General features: G+C 34.2%; 2 protein-coding genes across 3 annotated transcripts in view; one reads left to right on the top strand and one right to left on the bottom strand.

The window, feature by feature from the left end:
• Window positions 1-21,348, top strand: part of LOC126892555 (irregular chiasm C-roughest protein-like) — an 821,138-nt gene that overhangs the window by 271,203 nt on the left and 528,587 nt on the right. The gene's annotated exons all lie outside the window — the stretch shown is intronic.
• Window positions 14,375-16,053, bottom strand: LOC126891569 (uncharacterized). The gene is made up of 2 exons (XM_050660745.1): window positions 15,939-16,053; window positions 14,375-15,837 (listed from the first exon to the last, which is right to left on the bottom strand). The coding sequence occupies exon 2, from the start codon at window positions 15,740-15,742 to the stop codon at window positions 14,375-14,377; it is 1,368 nt and encodes a 455-aa protein (XP_050516702.1). The 5' UTR covers window positions 15,743-15,837; window positions 15,939-16,053.

Here is a 21,348-nt window from a genome sequence, read left to right as displayed (position 1 = left end):
TTATTTCAGTTATTTCAGGTAGCTTTTACTAAAAGGCATTCAATTGAATTATTTATCTACTATTAAATTACAGTAGGTACCTATAATTATAATAATTAATTAATTAATTATAGTATTTTATTTTTAGTCACAATTGGAATTTTGACAAAAATGGCATGTTTAATAGAAAGTGATCGCGATAAACCTTACGCGGTATTGGTATTTGAAAATTTTATTTTTTATAAAGTGAAAGTTTTAAAAAGTGAAGAAGTGTTCTGGAGGATAAAACAACTTGTAGTGCAAAATTTTTACTATTGGTGCAACTTTTACAATATCTAGAAGTAGCCGACAACATAATCATGAACCAGATTGTCAGAAGTTAGATCGAAAAATTGTTTCTAACTATTGTAAACGTAAAGCAGAAGAGAATTGAAAAACCAGCAAAAATTATACGCCAAGCACTTGTAGCTAATTTGTCTGAAACAATTACTACGATTGTTGTCAATTACATAAGAAAAAATATATAATTATCGACGAAAAATGATGCCTGGTCGACTTCCTTCCAATATTGATGAGGTTCAAGAATTTGTGACGGAGTGTGCTCAAAAAACAACCAAGAGGGAAAATTTTCTCTTTATAAACTGTGTCAAAAGTAGGATAAAATTGTATTTAGTTGTGAAACAAATATAAGACTTTTAGCCACATTGAATTTTATTATGTGGATGGCACATTGCAATTATTCATTATTCATGGGCTAATTAGTGGGCATTATATTTCTTTATTATACTGTTTACTGCCAAACAAAAAAAAAACAGAAATTTACAACAATATTTTTATTTGTTAAAATCAGAAATTTTTAAAGCTCTCTAAATTGAGTTTAATGTTAGTAAAATTTTTGAAGATTTTGAAAAGGAATGCAATCATTGAAATGTGTCCGACCACTAAAATACATGGTTGTAAATTTCACCTACACTAAGCTTGGTATAGAAATATCTTGGTCTCTTGATTTAATATCAGAATATATAAATGATTCTGAAAGAGGCAAGTGGCTCAAACATACTTTTGGCCTTACATATAAAACCAGAAGACGTATCAGATTGTTTTGTGTTTGATTTAATGTCATGCAAACCAGAAAATGAAATTTAAGATAGATATGTTGATTATTTAGTTGAAACTTATATAGACGAAAATGCCATATTCTCCACATATTTGTGGACAGAGGCAAATTCTTCTATTATTCGTATTACGAATGCTTGCGAATCTTTTCATTCGCATTTTAATTTATCGTTTTGTAATACGCATCCATCCATATATATTTTCTTTAAAAAAAATTAAAGAATTTCAGGTAGTTACGTATGTTAAAATTTAAAGTTTGCATATTGCAAAACCTATCAATGATAAACAAGTTAAACTGAATTGAAAAATGTGGTAAATTTATTAATAAGATATCAGTCTAATCAAATGACTAGAATGGATTTTGTAAAGTGTCTTGTCTTGTTATAGTAAATATTAAATAATAATTTATACGTCTTGCATATTATCTATATTATAAACTATTATTATAATATAATGTAAGGAAATTAATGTCTTGTATTCGGATTTCGGATGCTTTCATAATAGACATTCTTAAATTAAACCTATATTTTTATTTTATTACCTGAGTGAGTTGGTGAGGAAAATACCTACCGGATTAATAGGAACCTTTAAATTTGGTGAGGAAAATACCTGTCGGATTATATGTTTTTACTGGTTGGTGAGGAATTTACCTCCGCCCAGATAGAGAACTGCTAAAGACTGTTAAACATCGAAAAATGTCTTATCTGGGACATATAGTGAGGGGAAGTCGATATAAAATATTACAACTGATCCTTAAAGGCAAAATAGAGGGCCGAGGTGTAGAAAGAAAACAAGTTTCTTGGTTAAAAAACATTCGAGAATGGACTCAGATACCAAATGCTGGACAATTATTCCATATTGCAGAAGATCGAGAAGCCTTCGCAATGGTGATCGCCAACGTCGGATAATTCTGATATGACACGTAAAGAAGAAGAAGTTTCATGTGCATCTTCTATTGTTAAAAACAATGCTGGAAGTCTTCTTCACGGCGCATGTTCTTGTCTCTTTTTTATCTTCAACTGACTCAAATATCCTCATCCTTTGTCCATTTGAAAGTAGATTTAATAGGTGCTAAAGTGTTACGTTTGGCCTTGTACGGAATGGAGGCATGGAAGTTAAAGTACAGTTCCATGAACAAACTGGAAACCTTTGAAATGTAGTGTCTGCGTCAAATACTTAGAATATCATGGACGGACAAATTCAGAAATGAGGAAGTACTAAGAGGAGAGGGCTACAGCATAGGGAACTTTTCAATTATGTTAAAAGTAAGAAGACTGCATATGTGGGGCACATATTAGAATAGAATAGAAATATGCTTTATTGTCACTGTAAATTTTTACAATTTTATGGACAAAGCTTACGTACAGTCAAAAGAAAAATAATATCAACAACAAATAACAAATAGGAATCCGGTCCTGAAAGTTCAGGTAGAAAAGTCGAAATACTTTGAGCTCCACAACTTTTATAGTTTTGAGAAGAAACATTGTAAATTTAAATAATAAACCGAAATGACCCCCTCCGTGGCTCAGTGGTAAGAGCGCCTGCCTTTGGATCGAAAAAATCCGAAAGGTTGTGGGTTCGAATCTCACCAGGGTCGGAAATTTTTCATTTATTATAAATTAATAAATGAATGATTTCTGTCCTTGTGGGATCGGTACTCACCGGATGGACCGCAGACGTTCGGATACAATTGGCGTCTCTTTGCAAAGACAATGACGTCGACTTTGCAAAGTAACAAGACACTTACTCAACACACACACACACTACACGTGACACTGTTAGGTACCTAACTGTTCAAAATTACCGTACCTACCATGCCAATGGCCATTAGTTGTCGAGGCATTAGCTAAATAAAAAAAAAAAAAAAAAAAAAAAAAACAAACCGAAATATTTAGAAGCAGTGTACAGTGATCTGTTAATAGCTGTAAGTATAGTTTCAAAATTTGCAGTAGTTTGATTAAAAGCATTGTTTTTATATACATACGACGAACGAAGAACATTATTTATATTTCGTATTTATTAATTATTTAAAAACTGGTTTCAACTGTTGGCATTATCTTGCTAATTGCTAGATCGACTATTTACTTTTCAATAAACAGAGTCGGACCTACCCAAATTAAAATTATTGAAATGAAAGTTCAATTTAAATTTAAAAAAAGATAGATGAAATTTGACAAAATGGAAGGTGGTACTTCTGACTACAGGGGTCCATCAATTAATCCCGATCAGCATAAAATTACTTATTCTACCATAACTAAACAACAACCATTAACAAAATTCTCAACAAAAAATCAGGCCATAATTTTACCGGCAGTAGACGGAATAAGAACAGAAGAATACACGATTGCAGTAGGGACTATAGTCCATCCAAAAATGTACTGTTCTCATCCAAAATGTCAAACGAAAGAATATGCATCTACCTTTGATTGGAGAACATACAATCAAAGCACGTAAACTAATTACACCCGCTAATAGATTAGTTCTATCCCAGGTATGTCCATCTATACCCCATAACATAATCGAACAGTCTTTAATCAATCTTGGTTTTAAATTAATGTCTCCGATTTCGTTCCTTAGAGCTGGAATACAAGACCCGCAATACAGTCATGTACTTAGTTTTCGAAGACAAGTTTACTTTGCACCTACAGACAATTTTACTGTACCCGACTCCGTCCTAATTGATTTTGAAAATATTTCGTACCGAATTTTTCTTTCCGATAAACTAACTTGTTACAAATGCCACCAAACTGGTCACGTTTCCTCGGACTGTGACTCAAATCCCTCTTATCCACAAAATACTCAAAAGCCTAAAACGGAGGAAAATTTTCTTCCACAAATACCATCTACTAGCCCCGAACAAAATCAAATTACACATGTAAATGACGAATCTCGAGAAGAAATGGATGCTGAAGTCAACACTGGTACCGATAATAAAAATAAACGATCTCACTAGGAAGTGTCATCCCAACTCGCTCCACTCCTACAGAAACTATACCAACAGAATTCACGAAACCAAAACCAGTGCAAATTAAAAAGAAGAAGAAAATTACCAAATTAGACAAATCCACTTCAGAAACTACTAATATTGAGTCATTATTACAACCAGTCAAACAATTTATCCAGGATGCATCACCACCATATGTACTAAATTACACCCAATTACTAGCATTCTTAGAAGACGTTCACGGTTCTTCCACCCCAGTAGAACTAGCCCTAGAATACACACAGGATATACACGGGTTGGGACATATGCTAACTGAAATATATCCCATGTTGAACGAAAGAGCAATTAAATCTAGAATTACAAGAATCAAGAAAAAACTACTTAGTAAAATAAACCAAGATTTTAGTATTCAGGATGACACCTCTGAAGATACTGAGGCATCACAGGAAAATACTCCTTCCAGCGATAAATAAAAAGAACAAATAGTTGAGCAAACTCTAATAACCCTGCTTACTCCTACACATTTTCTGACAATTTTCTTAATTTTTGAACAAAAACCCTTTCTTTCTGCATCATTTAGTAAAAGAATCACAGGTTTCAATTTTCCGAAAGATATTTCCAATGAAATAAACTACCCTCCTCCTTGGACCATAAAACTCCCCAAATGTAATACAAATCTTCTACTGTATCCTAAATCTGATACTTCATCACATATAATTCTACAACGGTTTCAAGAGATTAAAGACGAGTACAAAAGGTATTACCAAATATATACAGATGCGTCAAAAACATATATTCCGCCGAATTGTATGACATATCTAAAGCCCTACAACATATATCAAAGCAGCCCAAGTTGGAAGCAGTCATTTTTACAGATCCTTTAAGCGCAGTACAAGTAATATTAAGGGTTTACCCAAACCACCCAATACTATGCCAAATTAAAATTGATCTAGAAGAACTTTACAGTAAGAATAAACGTGTAGAATTTGTTTGGACTCCATCTCATGCAGACCTAATAGGTAATGAAAAAGCTGATCGGGAAGCTAAAGAAGCCTGCTATACGAATAGAACAGATAAAGAGCTCCTATAAATTCCTCATTCCGACATTCAAAACACCATCAAAGAATTTTCAATGAGAATATGGCTCGAAAGATGAAAAAAACTTGACGACAACAAACTACAACGCATCAACCCAAATTTGTCACCAAAAGGGATAATGCCACAAAAACGACGAGATCAAGTCATACAACACCGTTTGAGAATAGGACATACCAGGTTAACCCACGAGTACCTAATGAAGAAAGAACAACAACAACTGTGCTATGTTTGTGATATTCCTCTGACAATCGAACCCATTATTGTTAGTTGCCCACTCTATCACCTGGAACGACTTCAAAGTGATTTACCAAGTGATCTGAAAAGTGCTCTGAATTATAGTAAATGTGATAAAGTGACTAAGTTTCTAAAACTAACTAAATTGTACAATCTAATAAAAATAAGCTTAAGTTCTCAATTGTAATTAGTTGTTATAAGCAAACATCTGATTTTATGTACCTCTTCCCCGCCAATAACCTTTCATGGTTGACGCGGTTTACTTAATAAAAAAAAATAACAAATAACAACTACAATTTACTAAAATTAGATAAATCGTCAATATACAGTAAATATGATATAAAACCAAAGACAAAAACAATTAATTGCAAAATTTATATAAATTGCAAATTGAACATACTTACAACAAATAAAATACAACTTTAGGAATTGACAGTTTAAGCTACTGCGTATGAAACCCAATTTTCTTAGTTATTCATTAAGAAATTCTTCTATTGAATAATATGGTCTTTTAGATAGATAGGCTTTTGTCATTTTACGGAACTTTGGGAAACAGGTTGCAGATTTAAGTTGTAAAGTTTTTTGCGGAATATAATATAGATTTCTTTACTAACTCAGTGGATGGGATCGGTAAATAAATATCAAAGATTGAATTTCTGGTGAAGTAAATATGATTGGGCCTTGCTGGAAAGACATGAAGGTGTTTACGAATTAAACAAACCGTTTCTGGAATATATAAAGATGGAAGTGTTAAAATTCCGTGATTTCTTGAAGTAACTTCTGCAATGTGTAGATCTTCTGAGGCCAAACAGATATCTTATTGCTCTTTTTGCAATTTAAAAATAACATCAAATTGAGCAGCTGTACTAGAGCCCCAAATAGGAAGACCATATCGAAGATGGGACTCGAACAACGAAAAATATGTTATTTTAGAAGATGCTAAATTAAGTTCCCTTGAGACAGATCTTATTGCATAGCAAGCTGAGGCGAGTTTCTTACTTAACGAATCGATATGAAGGGAATATTTGAGGTTGCTGTCTAAAAAAATACCAAGAAATTTTACAGAATCAGCGGTACTGATCTGGCTGTTATTAAGAGACAAAGGTTGAAGAGCTCCTTTATAGGATAATGCTACTGTTTTATCTATATTAAAAGAGAGTAAGTTAGAGTCAGACCAGGTCTTTATCGTCAGTAGATCCGAAGTTATAGTTTCATGAAGAGATGCAATAGTTGAGTTGCTCCAAGTGGTACTGGTATCATCAGCAAAAAGAAAAATTTTCCCATCGATTTTTAAATTAGTGATGTCATTTATAAAGATTAGGAATAGAAGAGGATCCAATACTGAACCTTGTGGTACTCCACATACAATGTTTTTGAGACTAGAGTCAGTATCATTTGCTCTAACTAGTTGTTTCCCATTATTCAAGTAGGATTGGAACCAATTCAAAGAAATACCTCTAATTCCATAGAACTTTAGTTTTTTAATCAAGATGTCGTGATTTACACAATCAAAAGCTTTGGCATAGTCACAGAAAACAGTGGCAGTATAAAGATTATTGTTTAGTGCTTGATAAACCTCATGTAGTACACAAAACATGGCATCAGTGGTACATTTTTTATTAGTTAAAAAGCCGAACTGATTTTGAGATAAAATGTTATTATCAACGATAAAGGACATAAGTCTAGTTTTAATGAGTCTCTCAATAATTTTGGAGAATACCGGTAGTAAGGCAATAGGTCTATAGTTGCACGCATTAGATTTTTCACCACCCTTATGAAGAGGAATAATAATGGCTGGCTTTAGGCACTCTGGAAATTTAGCTTTTTTGAAGGAATCATTAATTAGTGAGACGAGGATTTCCAACACATTTTCTGTGAGATTAGAGAAAATTTTTATAGATAGTCCATCAGTACTACAGGATGATTTGCTTTTGATACTATTGATTGTTTGGGTCAGTTCAGAGGTATCGACTGGTTTTAAAAAGAATGAATTCGAGACCTTTCTTGAATTAGGGAGATAGGAAATGGGATCTTGTTGCGGCAAAATAGTTGACGTTATATTTTTACTCACATTAACGAAGTAATCGTTTGGACTTTCAGGATTTAGAAGGGAAAATGATTGAGCTGTGTGAGTTTTATTTCGAAGATCGTTTATTATAGACCAGGTTTCTTTTGCTACACTTTTAGAGCTTCCCAGACGCTAATGATAATAGGCTTTTTTACCTGATTTGAAAAGTTTGAGATATGTTGTCCTGTACTTCGTGATATATTCAGTGACATTGGTAGTAAACATTGGTAGTAAATTTCTTGATGTATAGAAGTGAACGCATATTCTTGGCTGATATGCGGATACCTTTCGTAACCCAAGGTCTCCGATGTTTTGGCTTAATAGGAATTAAAATAAATGCCTTATTGAAAATGCGGAGAAGCTTATCTAGAAAAACACTGAAATTATAGTCCACGTCTATAGAAGGAAACTGCCACTCAGAAGTTAAGCATAAATTAAGAGGAGGTATTACGAGGAGAACGATCTACTTTTAAGCAACTGGTGAAATGAAAATTTAAAATACTCATCGACGGGTCTGCGCATTTTCCAAAAAACCGAATGAGTATTTGAGATATGGAATTTATTCCAAATTACAGACTCTCTCTGTATATAATAATTAACTTATAAAATATGAATTTTAATTATATTAACTTTAAATCATTAATTAAAAAAAGATACATAACAGACGGGTTCCGAAATCAGGACCTCTCGATCTCCAGTCTACCACTCTGCCACTAAGCCACCAAGCATTGATTCGTTAACGTACTTTAAAATGGTATTTAAATGTCATTGCATTAGTCACATTTTAAAAATAGTTTGAAATTAAAAAAAAAATCGTTTTATCTATATAATAGTAATTATTAAATATTGCATTGTTAGCTAGTTATGAGCTATTCTGAGAATTTCAGGTGCCTAGGAAACATAGAACTATGTTTAAAATGGATTAAAAAATTTGTGGAGATAGTGACAAAGACCAAGCCAAGTATATAAAACGTTTTAAAAATAACAAACATGTGACATTTATAACGTAACAATCTAACGTATTTAGATTAATTTCAATTTTCTCTATAATTAACTGTTTTCAGTTAAATAGAATATCTAAATTAATTTCTTTATTAAATATCCTTGCCATGCTTCCAAAGCTGACATAATCCGGGTAACTAAACAAAACCCAGAACCCTGAGGGCGATTTTATCGAAACGAACAACCTCACGAACGTCGTATTGATTGAAATACACCTTGAAAATTCGTTGCTGGAACCTTTTCACTCTTTTGTTGTTGCATTTTGGGGTCGAAACGCAAATTGGTGATTACTGGCAATATTTCCGACCTCAGTGAACTCGGCTATCATTTAGGGCAGCGCGAAAGGCAGACGACGACGGCGAACTGTGAAAAAGGAGAAAAAGCATCGGCTAACTTTGAGTGGAATATAGAGTTTGAAATTTTGTAGTGCGAATTTTAATAATTACCTTTGAGTTCAGCGGAAGTTGTAAATAATGTTGAAAAATTCAGTCTAAAAGCTTTTTGATTGGGTGTGTTTGGAAAAAATTAATTTGTAAATGAAAAATCGAACGAATTAGTTGTCTAGGTACGTAACCTACAAATATTTGTATACGTAACCTACAAATAACCACTGCTTTTGATGACCCAGATAATTTTATTCGGTTTGCTTTTGATCTTATGGAAAGGTCTATATTCAGTTCCTATATTAAATTTGCGAAGTTAATTGAAGAGGTGGATTCCAAAAGGGCTTAAGTAATTTTTTTACATTTTGAGGTTTTGGTTGGATCTGATTCTAAAGCATCATTTCTAACATTAGAAACACAATTCATGTCATAACAGCTCAAGTCAAGTATACTATACAGATTACAAATCAGTATTGTTTTCCAAAAGTGCTTTAGCCATGCCTTGTTCTTTTCCAAACAGGCTTAAGTCAGCTGTTGAGTGTTTGTGCATGCGCGATTCCAGAGCTGTCAGCATCTATTTGTTGTGAGTTTTTGATCATGTTGACTGTTTAAGGTGAAACAAGTGAGTGATCGAAAACGTAACATAAAACGGAGAATGTAACAAGTGATTTTTCAGTATCTGTAAACGACATTAATAGTGCCAAAAACAGGAAGCGAGAGAAAAATGAAGACCTGTGGTAGAAAAATCTCAAGAAATTCGCAAGAAATAGTAAAGAAGCTCATCCAGATCCTCGCATTGTTTGTGCTCATAAAGAAGGTAATGTTTGTAAGGCATATCTATTGACTCCTAATGATGTAAGTAGCTTTTATGGATAAAATCTACTCACACTCTTATTAAGACTCCTGCTGATCAGAACAACTTCGTATTCAAATACCTTTTCCATCAAGAGTCTAAGCAACATAGGCCTAGAAATAAAACAAATTCCCGATCTCGAACAGTTACAAAATACTTCAAATGACAGACAAATGGTGTTTTATTAAGTGTGTGTAATTCCACATTCCTGTCCATCACACAGTTTTCATCAAAAAGAGTGAATCGATTAGCTTAAGCTTTAAAGGAGTCAGGAGAATGTCCTCGTGAAAAGCGAAGTGGAGCTAGAATGCAACCCAAAGATTCAAGTACAGCTCAATCAATGATTGATTTCATAAAATCATTAAAGTGCTGTGAAAGCCATTATGGTCGGGTTAAGAGCGTCCACCTTAGCCCTTAGAGTTATATATTAAAAAATTGTGGCGTATTTGGAAACAGGCTCAAAAAGAACAGAAGAAGTCACTTGCATCTTACTCAAAGTTCTTCAAGATCTTCCAGACGAAATTCAATCTAAGTTTTGGCAGTCCAAAGACAGACGTTTGTTCATTTTGTAATCTAACAAAAAGTAAAATAAATTTATGCAAAGACTTTCAAGAAAAACCTTCCCTACAGATTGCACAAGTTACGAGCTAAGACCATTTTATGAACTGCTGAAAACAACAGAAGATAATGTAGTTAAGGTATCTTTTGGCATGGAACAAAACCAGCCTGTTCCAAAACTAAGAGTTGGTAAGGTATTTTATTTTCGACAAATTTGGGTTTATAGCCTTAGTTTTGTATTGATGGATGATACACAAGATTCTACTAATACTTTTGTGTACACATGGACTGAAAACCAGAGTGGGCGAGGCTCCAATGAAGTAGTTTCAGCTCTGTATAACTTTTTGGGACTTTTGGAAGACAAGTTTAAAAATGTTCCAGCGAAATCATTGACACTTAAATTGTTTTCTGATGCTTGCAGTGTAGAAAATAAAAATCAAAATGTAGAAAAAATTCGTTCCTGAAAAATTTACTTTTTTGACTTAAGACCTTTTGGAATCCACCTCTTCAATTACATTGCGTCCATCAAACACAACTAGTTTATTATAGAGTACGTATAGTACTAGTATATATAAGACAATGCAACATCGTCGCTTATAGAATTATCAGATTTCCAACAATCATCATAAATGGTTGTCCTAGGAAAAATACATTTGTGAATTATGTGCAAAGTATCGACATCCCTTATTTTGACAGAAAGAACGATAAAGTTTCCAGTGTTTCACTCGAATCCCCCAAATATCCATTAACTGGTGGATAGACTCCCACTATTGTATTTTTCTCGTACCAATTTTTTCCTCGTCTTTCTCAACATTGGTACTAGTTGTGTGGCGTTGTCTTTAGCGAAACTGGTAAGCACTTCTCTGCAATAACCTTACCAGTTATATCCTACCTGTAATGTTATTTGGTTCATTTTGTTTGCAATAATACACTTTTCTTTTGTTTCCTTTAATGAAATTGTTGAGACTGGCTGAGGGACTCACACCTAGGCCAAAAAAACTAGACTAATCAAAACAGTGTACAAATAGACGGTGAATCGCAACAGTCGGTTTTTCTGGAGGGCACCCACTGAATAAAATTAAAAACAGACTGAAATTTTTTGTCGCCCGGGAGAATTATTAATTTAATGTAGGTAGATGCTTTTATTACACAGAATTATTACACATGGAAAGAGAAAAAGAGGACGACCCAGAAAGAGCTGGAGAGAAGGAATAGACAGAGAGAGGTTTAGACGAAGACCTTTGGGAAAATAGAGATGCATGGAGATTGGGCATCGGAAGACGTCGGAGGACGTTTTAAACCGATTATATATTATTATGCTCTGTATTTCTCTCTTTTATGAGATTGATGAGCAAATTCTAAATTTAATTAATTACTCAATTATTTTAATTACTGCTTATGTAAAACAAAACCAAATTTAAATTAACTTTTCTAATAAACTTTATTCTCAGGGCTATTTTATTTTGATGCTTTACCTTTGGTTTGTGGCTTCTGGTATATCTAGTTCCTTACTCAATCCAGGGAAAAACAGGGACATTAAACACACTCAATGTCATACAAATGCCAAAAATATTATTTATTTATCCAATATACCATAAACATAGGATTTAAAGAATATGCTAAAATCTAAATTTGTTGCAACTATTTCTCATATACTAAATAAAGCTTTAAGTCTGATATCTGTATTTAAATAATTCGTTATTTATTCTTACAAAATTTAATAAAGTTTACCTTTCTCTTCTTTTGAATTGATTACTTATTTCTTCTTTAAAATTTGGAATGACTAATTATGTTATAGAACTGTTCAATACAAAAATTAAGCAAATATGGTGTGGATATAAACAAACTCTCCGTTTCACAAATAATTTGACTAACCTTTTTGTTCCTTCTCTACTTCTTTTCCCTGATTGTGTCGTCCTCGAATCTCCCACATGTACTCTTAGGATTTTGCGAAAAGTCCCTCTCGTCCAAAGTGATTCATAAACAAACAAAAAGGACTTTCTCCAATTCTCGACTTAGTTTTCGTTCTGCTCGATATCTTGTGCAAATAGATACCAATCGGCTACTCGTTATAGACAGAAACAGGAATCTTCCTCGGTCCCAGGAAAATTAGCTTCTTAACTCGGTCACCGATTTCGTTTCCACTTGATTCTGCTCGCAAAGGCCAACTTCACCACTTTACACTGACTTCTCACTTTTCAAAAACTGGACTGCTGTCTTCAGATATTAATTTCACAGTGCCTATTTTTTCTCTCGTCAAAATTAAACTCAACACTCTCATCCCTTCCATCCATCACCAAACATCCTTTCTACACAATACACCCATATTATCATTTCTTAAGAAACGATTTAATTTGTACACCACTTTCCAATTTGTTAAATTCTGGGAGACATCAAATTACTCTCGTTACTAAACAAAAAGCCTTACATTCTAAAATTAATAAATTTGTTTAGCGCCTAACCTTCTTCGAATTTTTTTATGAAATGTCTTACTGTCCATTGCAAAGCGAAATAAAACTGTATTGTCTACTCTGACCGCACCATTGTTTTAGTCCGTTCAAAAACCCATTAAGACAAACCACCTTCTTAACGATTTCACTATTTCGCGAAAACACTGATTACTCACGAAATTATCTTATTACAATTTTTGGTCATATACAGGGCGATGAAAATCTATAATTTCGTGGTCTTTGATATAAATTTATTTACTACATTTTTCCCACAAAAAAATTATACAACAATATATAGATGCTTTTATTAACGGAAAACCTGTAAAAATTTTAATGGATTTGGGATCGAAAATCTCGTTATTAAAGAAGCAATTGTAGAAGAATTGGATTTAACCAAATTGATATACAAGATTCCCCGGGTAACTTTGGTGGGGTCTCCCTCAACACCGGTGGCGAGATAATATAACAGGAGGCCTGAAGGCTATGGGCGTGAAGAGCTGGATATATATTTCTTTAAGATTGCTGAGCGATAGACGGCCAAAACCTGAACCACCTGAGATTTGCCGATTATGTTGCTTGTTCTATTATCTGACTCTACAACTCTAATTTACATCTTAGTAAATATGTTTTGTTATAAGTTTAAAATAAGAAAAAGGTAGTAAGGATTTGCAATATTTTCAATTTCAGTTGTTTATCTCTACACTTCCAAAGATTTTTGTCTTATCTGGTGTTTGATTACCATATCTGTTATTTCGTCGAATGTTGTCACATCTTTATATCAAAAAATATATTTTTTTTTTTATTAAGAAAAAGTCGCATCCACCTAATGGTTATTAGCGACGGAACAATACATAGGTTAAACAAAAATGTGGTACAATATAAGTATAGTGCAATGGTAAGGTTACATGCATTATCTACAAAAACTTGTTATATTTTATTGAATACACCAACTGTTTTTAAAAAGTCAATTAAATTTTTGGTTCTTTATTATTGGCACCCAGAACAGACATATTTGATACGATATTAAAATCAATACGTTCTTGTGTATATTTTTGGCATTCAATGTTTGACAGTTACTTGTGTGTTACACGATTCACAAATAGGTGGTTCAGATCTTGAGAACAAATATGAGTAAGTAAGCCTGGTATGGCTTAGTCGTAGGCGGTTGAAAACTGCTTGCTCATAATAACTTTTATAAACTGTTTTGACTCTTTTTACTGTGTCTTTAATTGGTCTAAGTTTTAAATTTGAGTTTTGCCATTCATCGAGCCAGTCATTTAACACATATTGTTTTAACAACACTTTCAAGTCTTTAGGGGCATATTGTAATACCGTTTCTGAATCCGCACCAGTCACTGCACTACGCGCACTTGAGTCTGCATCTTCATTTCCAAGGAGTCCAAATGAAGTTGACTATTCTACCATTTTGTTGAGATAAGTGAAACTCCAACGACTGCGGGAAAGTCGAAATAAGTGGTACTAAAATTGCAACTCCCTCACTTGCGCGAGCTGTGTTAGTTCGGTCTTTACGAAAGCATGTAAAATGTATTTGCGAATATGGGTTAGAAGATACAGGATTAGTTTCCTGTAGACATATAATTTCGGGACAGTGTTCTGATTGAATGATATTGAGCATTGGTAAGCGATGGAAAAGCCCATCAACATTCCACTGTAAAATTGAGTTGAATGTTATGTTTCAGTTGAAGAGAGTTCACTCTCAGTAGTAGCTTCTTCACCGAGAAAACGTAGCAGTAGGGTTTTTAGCCTTGTAAAACGATATTTTGTGGCTCTGTCTGGAATATATTGATAAGAGACGGTAAGCAAATTTACGAGACCAAGGAAATCAGATGTGAATTCTTTAACAATTTCAATAGGAGATTGGCTGCCTTGAATATTTTCAATAAGCATCATTAATTGGTCATAGCTTAAAATGGACGGTGTTGATTGTTTACTTAGATATGATTCAAGTGTTTCGGGGATAGGTAATGAGCGTTTAGGTTTTTTATTCTTTTGAGTTTTTGTTTTATGAGGCTGAGCAGGAAGAAGAAATGTTTGATTATCAACGACATTTTCAACAGGTGGAGATAATGTTTCCTCTATGGTTCGTTTGGTGGAGGGACAGGGTGATTCTTTCGTGATCGCTAGTGAAGTCTGTGAAATTATCTCTATATTTTCGGCTGTAGCAGAAGATTCCAGTGGAGTATTTTCGTTAGTTTTTAAATCTTGGGTTGCTTCAGAAACGGGCTGTATAATTTCCACTGATGTAGAGTTAGAGGTGTTTGGTATGGATACTTGTGGAAATATGTCGGTATTTTTATTTTGATCATTATTAGAAGTTTGGTCTACTTGATTACCAGCATTGGTAGGAGAGTCAGAAGATTGAACAGTAGGGGGAGTTAAGGGTCCTGAAGGCTGAGAAGAAGAATTTTTATTGCTTGGACAGTTACTAGCAATGTGATTTATTTGTTTACATATATAGCATGTCATACTATCCTGCGAAATGAATATTCTATAATTAGTATTATCATAATTCAGAAGAATTGAATCTGGGATCGTCGTGTTATGCGGACTAATAAACACTTGCCTTCTAAAACTTTTTATATGGCTATATTCTGGAAGAGAGGCACTGATCTTTAGGAAAGTGATTGGAGAAACTAAGTTTAGGCCGAGATGTTTTAATTCTTGGATGATTACTTCGTGTGGGATACTTGGACAAACATTTGATAGCACTATTCTTTCTGCAGGCGTTATGAGCCTTCTGGCCCTGACTGTTTCTCCATTTACCTGTATAGAACCATAGTTTGTCATAAAATCCTCAACAGCTTGCTTGCTACTTAAATACATGCATATTCGATTATTAGATAGGCGAGACGAGAATAAGATATTTTTGGGATTTATTAAATTACCTAAAGAAATAAGATAATCTTGCAGTGGTGTATTATTAATAGCGCTAAAAAGTATTGCGTTTTCTTTTCCTGGGAAGAAATTTTGCTGTGAAGCTGCGGTAGAATAAGATTTATTCGCTGGGACATCCTGTATAGTAACATCTGATGACATATTGATAATTTATTTACGGTACTACCGAAACTAATTACTTTCGTTTCCCGCAAAAAACAAAACTGGTAAATTGTTTATAATCCATAAACCTGTGTCTGTTTACAATAACTGGTGTAGTATACAGGAATATAAACTAACAAAACTGGTTTAAATACGCAAATATACGATTAAATAATGTATGTAGTATAAAACTTACAGTTTAAAGTTAGTTTGATCACTTTAACTATAATTAAAAACTGGTAGTTTCACTGGTAATAGACAAAATATCAAGCGCCGAGACACTACGTGTTTACAGCTCATTAACTTTTTCGGTACTCCCAAAAAATATTTTGTTTTCGAGATTTACAAAAATTAAAAGCGTTTCCTCCTTTTCGCCTAAGTGTAAACTTGTCGTCTGTCAAACAATCATAATATTGCTGCTCTCTCCAGCACAACCCCCAAACGCTAGTTACCATATTGCAAATCTCAAGGACAATAGACCTACTCCATATTTCTGAGAAATTCGGCAAAGCTAAAGATTTTCATTCGCGAACGGCGAAATAGCCGTGTATTCACGCCAGATAATGACTTCAGGGTGAAGCATGGTAATTACTTATTCACTTCGAGGGTACGTTGGGGAGGATGTAAAATATGTTGTTTAAATTGGGTTACTAAAATCGATTGGACGTGTTGAACTTGCGTTGAGACGCACGCTTTGCCACACGGTTATACCTTTATTTTATGCGTTTGAGCCTAAAAAAACTCTAAATATGTAATGTTACTATAAAAGATAGTACACACAACCAACCTTATACAGGGTGTCCCGAAAAGAATAGTCATAAATTATACCACATATTCTGCGACCAAAAATAGTTCGATTGAACCTAACTTACCTTAGTACAAATGTGCTCATAAAAAAAGTTACAGCCCTTTGAAGTTACAAAATGAAAATCGATTTTTTTCAATATATCGAAAACTACTAGAGATTTTTTATTGAAAATGGACATGTATCATTCTCATAGCAGAAACATCTTAAAACAAAATTATAGCGAAATTGGTCCACCCCATAAAAATTTTATAGGGGTTTTGTTCCCTTAAACCCCCCCAAACTTTTGTGTACGTTCCAATTAATTCATTATTGTAGTACCATTAGTTAATCACAACGTTTTTAGAACTTTTTTGCCTCTTAGTATTTTTTTGATAAGCCAGTTTTTATCGAGATGCGGCTTATTTTTTCATATATTTACATAAAAATTTTATGGGGGTTTTGTTCCTTTAAACCCCCCAAATGTTTGTGTACGTTCCAATTAAACTATTATTTTGGTACCATTAGTTAAACACAGTGTTTTAAAAACTTTTTTGCCTCTTAGTCTTTTTTTGGTAAGTCACATTTTATCGAGATATGGCTTCTTTTTCAAAATATATCTAAAAATGTAAATTATAAATTTTTCAGATTATTAACAGGTCGTATAATCGTACTTAACCATATACAAATATGTGGTGGATTCGACAAATATTCAAAATATCTCGATAAACAGTGGCTTATCGAAAAAGTAGTAGGAGGCAAAAAAGTTTTAAAAACATTGTGTTTCATTAATGGTGCCTCAATAATAATTTATTTGGAACGTACACAAAAGTTTGGGGGGGTTTAAGGGAACCAGACCCCATAAAATTTTTATGGGGTGCACAAATTTCACTTTAATTTTTATTTAAGATGTTGCTGTCATAAGAATGCCACATGTTAATTTTCAATAAAAAATCGCTAAGAATTCTCGATATATGAAAAAAAATCGATTTTCATTTTGTAACTTCAAAGGGCTGTAACTTTTTTTGTGTGCACTATTGTATATAGGTAAGTGAGGTTCAATCGACCTATTTTTGACCCCAGAATCTGTGGTATAATTTATGACCAATCTTTTCGGGACACCCTGTATAATCATTAAATCACAATATATTTCAAACCAATATTTATTTCTTTTGAAAAAATTTGTAAAATATGCGTTATTTTAGCCTTTTAAAATAAAAAAATTATTGGTCTATTCTGGAGCAAGGAATGTCTCAAATGAACAACGCTGCAGTGGTAGGTGTAACACAGGGCGTTGTGTGAAAAACCTATGCTAGAATTAGAAACGCCTAAGAATAGACCAAGGCAAAGTCGCCACAAAGTAACAACGGCTTGCCACGATCTTTTCACTGTTGAAGTAGCTAGAAATGACCCGATAAGTTCCCACCCGCAGCTCCAAAGACAGCTTTTGGAAGCTACAGGTTTAAATATTTCAGTTGAAATTATAAAATATACTTCGTGCACAAGCACTCGACATCAGAAAAAAGTTACGGGTTCCCGAGATATCCAAGCAGAACAAGATTGATGGCCTAAATGAGTAAGTTCGACACAAAAACTGTAAGCCGGATTTATACTCAGCCTTTGCCACTGCTAATATACACTATATCGACGGTGAAGTATTCACACCAGTCCTCAACAATGTCGGCATTGTCCTCATGACTAATGCCGGATTTATACTCAGCTATTGCCACTGCTGCTGCCGCTGACGGAAATATTGCCCGAAATACGATATCGACGCGAGTGAGGTGTTCACATCAGTCCCTCGCCAATGTCCTCACAACTCATTACCGAACGAATCACAAGAATGGAATGTGACGACAGCATCGTCTTGCTTCCTTACTCACTTGCCGCTTTGCCGGCGGCAAGTGAGAGAGAAAGCGAGTAGTTGAATATGAATACCCACTCGTGCTCGCGCTGCCAGTCCTTTGACTTCCATCTCGAAAACCGACTTTTGAGGGAGCGCCGTTCAATGTCAGTAGCATTAGGAGCAGCAGCGCGAGTGAGCTATTTACACATTCACACTGCCCACTTCCCTGCCCAATTCCCTGTCCAACGGGACTGAGTATAAATGCGGTATAATACTCATTCGCATTCGCGCTGCCTCTCATTTGACTTCCGTCCCAAAACCGACTTTCTGGGGAGCTCCGTGCAATGGCAGTAGCATGAGCAGCGGCAGCGCGAGTGAGCTATTTACACACTCACGCTCGCGCTGCCCACTTCCCTGCCCAATTCCCTGTCCAACAGGACTGAGTGTAAATCCGGTATAACATTGGAAATTTACAAAATTTACTATTTTCAGACGAAACCAGGATATGTGTGAAATCAGATGACCGACGAATTCGTGTATTATTTAGAGGTAGAGGAAGACAAACAAGAACCGAAACTGTCAAAACCCTTCGCAGAAATAAAGAAGGAAGTGTCATGTTCAATGTCGGCTTAATAAGGTGATGGCGGTAATAAGATGGCGGTGAAAAACTGCTTTCATTTCCATCCAACCAAAATTAACAGCTCGTAGGTATGTTGATTGGTTCTAGAACTTTAGAATGCACCTCCACCTACCAGCAGAGTAAGTACAGATTTCATAAAGCAGGAGATATCACTGTTATGGAATGGCCTGCTGGCTAACCCAACCTTAATCCTATAGAGCATTTATGGGGTATGCTTTTACAGAGAACTAAAGCTGGCCAGGATAATCCGCAAAACCCGCACAATTAGTAAGAGCAGCTTGTGAAGGATGGAACAACCTACGACCTACCACAAGAAAATGTTGACAATTTAATAAGGAGCATACCCATGCGAATTGACGCTTGCATAAGAGATAGGAGGTGAGAACAATGGCTATTAAAAAAATATAAATAAACCAATTTAACCATTTGTCATGCTATTGACTTTTATGCTAAAAAAACATAGTTTCATTTAGTTATTTCCAGAAATTATTGTTTTCTTTTTTGAGCGGCCGTGGAGTAACGACATATTCGCTGGCCTCATATGCCAGTGCACTTGGGTTCGAGCTCTGCCAAAGACAAACCATTTTCATTTCCAATAATAACACGAGCCGTCTCACCGTGCCTTGGAGAGCACGTAAAGCCGTCGGTCCCCTTGGGCTGTTGTACATCGGCACTAGTTACTTGAAACAGGGTTAAAGATGTAACTGGCGCTGGAACTGTCCGAAAGGATCTCCCCGGCAAAAATGCCATACGATGTTATTATTATTGTTTTATATTTAATTTCGATTCAGAGATCATTACCATCTTTCTATGGACCATTTCGAACTCTTTTGTTCTCATCAGGAAAGCACTTTAATGATGCTCTACATCAGATAGCACAGAGCATCATTACAGTGCTTTCCTGATGAGAACAAAAGAGTTCGAAATGGTCCATAGAAAGATGGTAATGATCTCTGAATAGAAATTAAGCATAATGCCTTTTATCTACCTGCGTTTTTACTCACGTATTGAGTACTAAGAAGCAGATTTGTTGATCTTTACCTCGGTGAATTGATATGTTGTGGAGTGCAAATATGTAGACTCCCCATGTCTCTACATTCATCACCCTTTATTCCTTGCAATTCTTAGAAGGATGGGAATAGGTACAAGAGAGAATCTGTTTCCGAATTAAGAAATCCAAAGATTTTATTATTTTTAAACATTTATTTTGTTTGAAAATGGAGTCTTTTGGGTTTCGACATTTTGTTTTTATTATTGTTTTCTTTAATTTTTATACAATTCGTATTTTTGATACAGCTCCACTAATTATGCAAACCAGCTCTCAAATTGTTCAACCAGAAATACGCTCTTTATGTTTTTACCCATTATAACATTTGAAGCCATAACGTTTTAGTTTTAATGCTGTTCAAAGCTTCTGTTTATTTTCACAGTCTCTTCAGCACTTGCACATAATTTTTTGTCACCCGTTCTGCCCAGTTTATTTTTAGCATTCTTCTGTAAGCTAACAATTAGACAAAGATAACAAAGACAAGATAATCTCCAGGAAACACCACATAAATTTTCGGCTTACAAATTGTATGGGCCTTCTTCTTTAGATTCCATCTCTAATGGAGTTTGACGATGGCAAGATTGGCGAGATTTTACTATGATTAGTGGAAATTTCAGTTTATTTTGAAGTTTCGATTTCCGAAGTGGAACCGTAAACTAGTGATGTAACGAATATTCGAATTCGCATTCGCGAATATTCGCTTATTTTTGCATATTCGCATTCGCATCCGCATTCTCGAAGTTTGTGCGAATGTTTTGCGAATATTAATATCAGAAAAAAGTCATTTGAAGATAATAGTAGGTTATTAAAATCAAAATCTATTCACTTCTCAACTTTTTTTTATTAAGAAAAGGTAACTTAACCTCGAATAGTCACATTATCAACTTTCACTTTATTTTATTATTTGGTATTATGTAATAAAGGTTTACACTAAATACCAATTAACTTTTCGACATAGGAAATACGTATAAATTTAGGAAACATTACAAGAATAGAAACAAATTATTAAAAAACTGGACGTTCGCATTCGCATCCGCATTGGCCACTGTCGGTAGCAGATATTCGCATTCGTATTCGCGAATGTTCAAAAATGACATTCGTAACGTCACTACCGTAAACGTCAAACATATTTTCAGTTGAAATAATTCAATTTAAAGATTGTAAAACTAATTTCGAACTTGCTGAGAATATGGTAATAATAGTTCATTAAAAAAGTAAAAATACTAAAAATCATGAAAAAAAAATGTGAAATATCAAAACCAAGAATTCCAAGTAACATAATCCTACT

This window comes from Diabrotica virgifera, chromosome 9 (assembly GCF_917563875.1).
Source record: "Diabrotica virgifera virgifera chromosome 9, PGI_DIABVI_V3a".
NCBI classification, from domain to species: domain Eukaryota; kingdom Metazoa; phylum Arthropoda; class Insecta; order Coleoptera; family Chrysomelidae; genus Diabrotica; species Diabrotica virgifera.
Note: the sequence above shows the minus strand (reverse complement) of the source record. Positions and strands in the feature narration are given on the sequence as shown.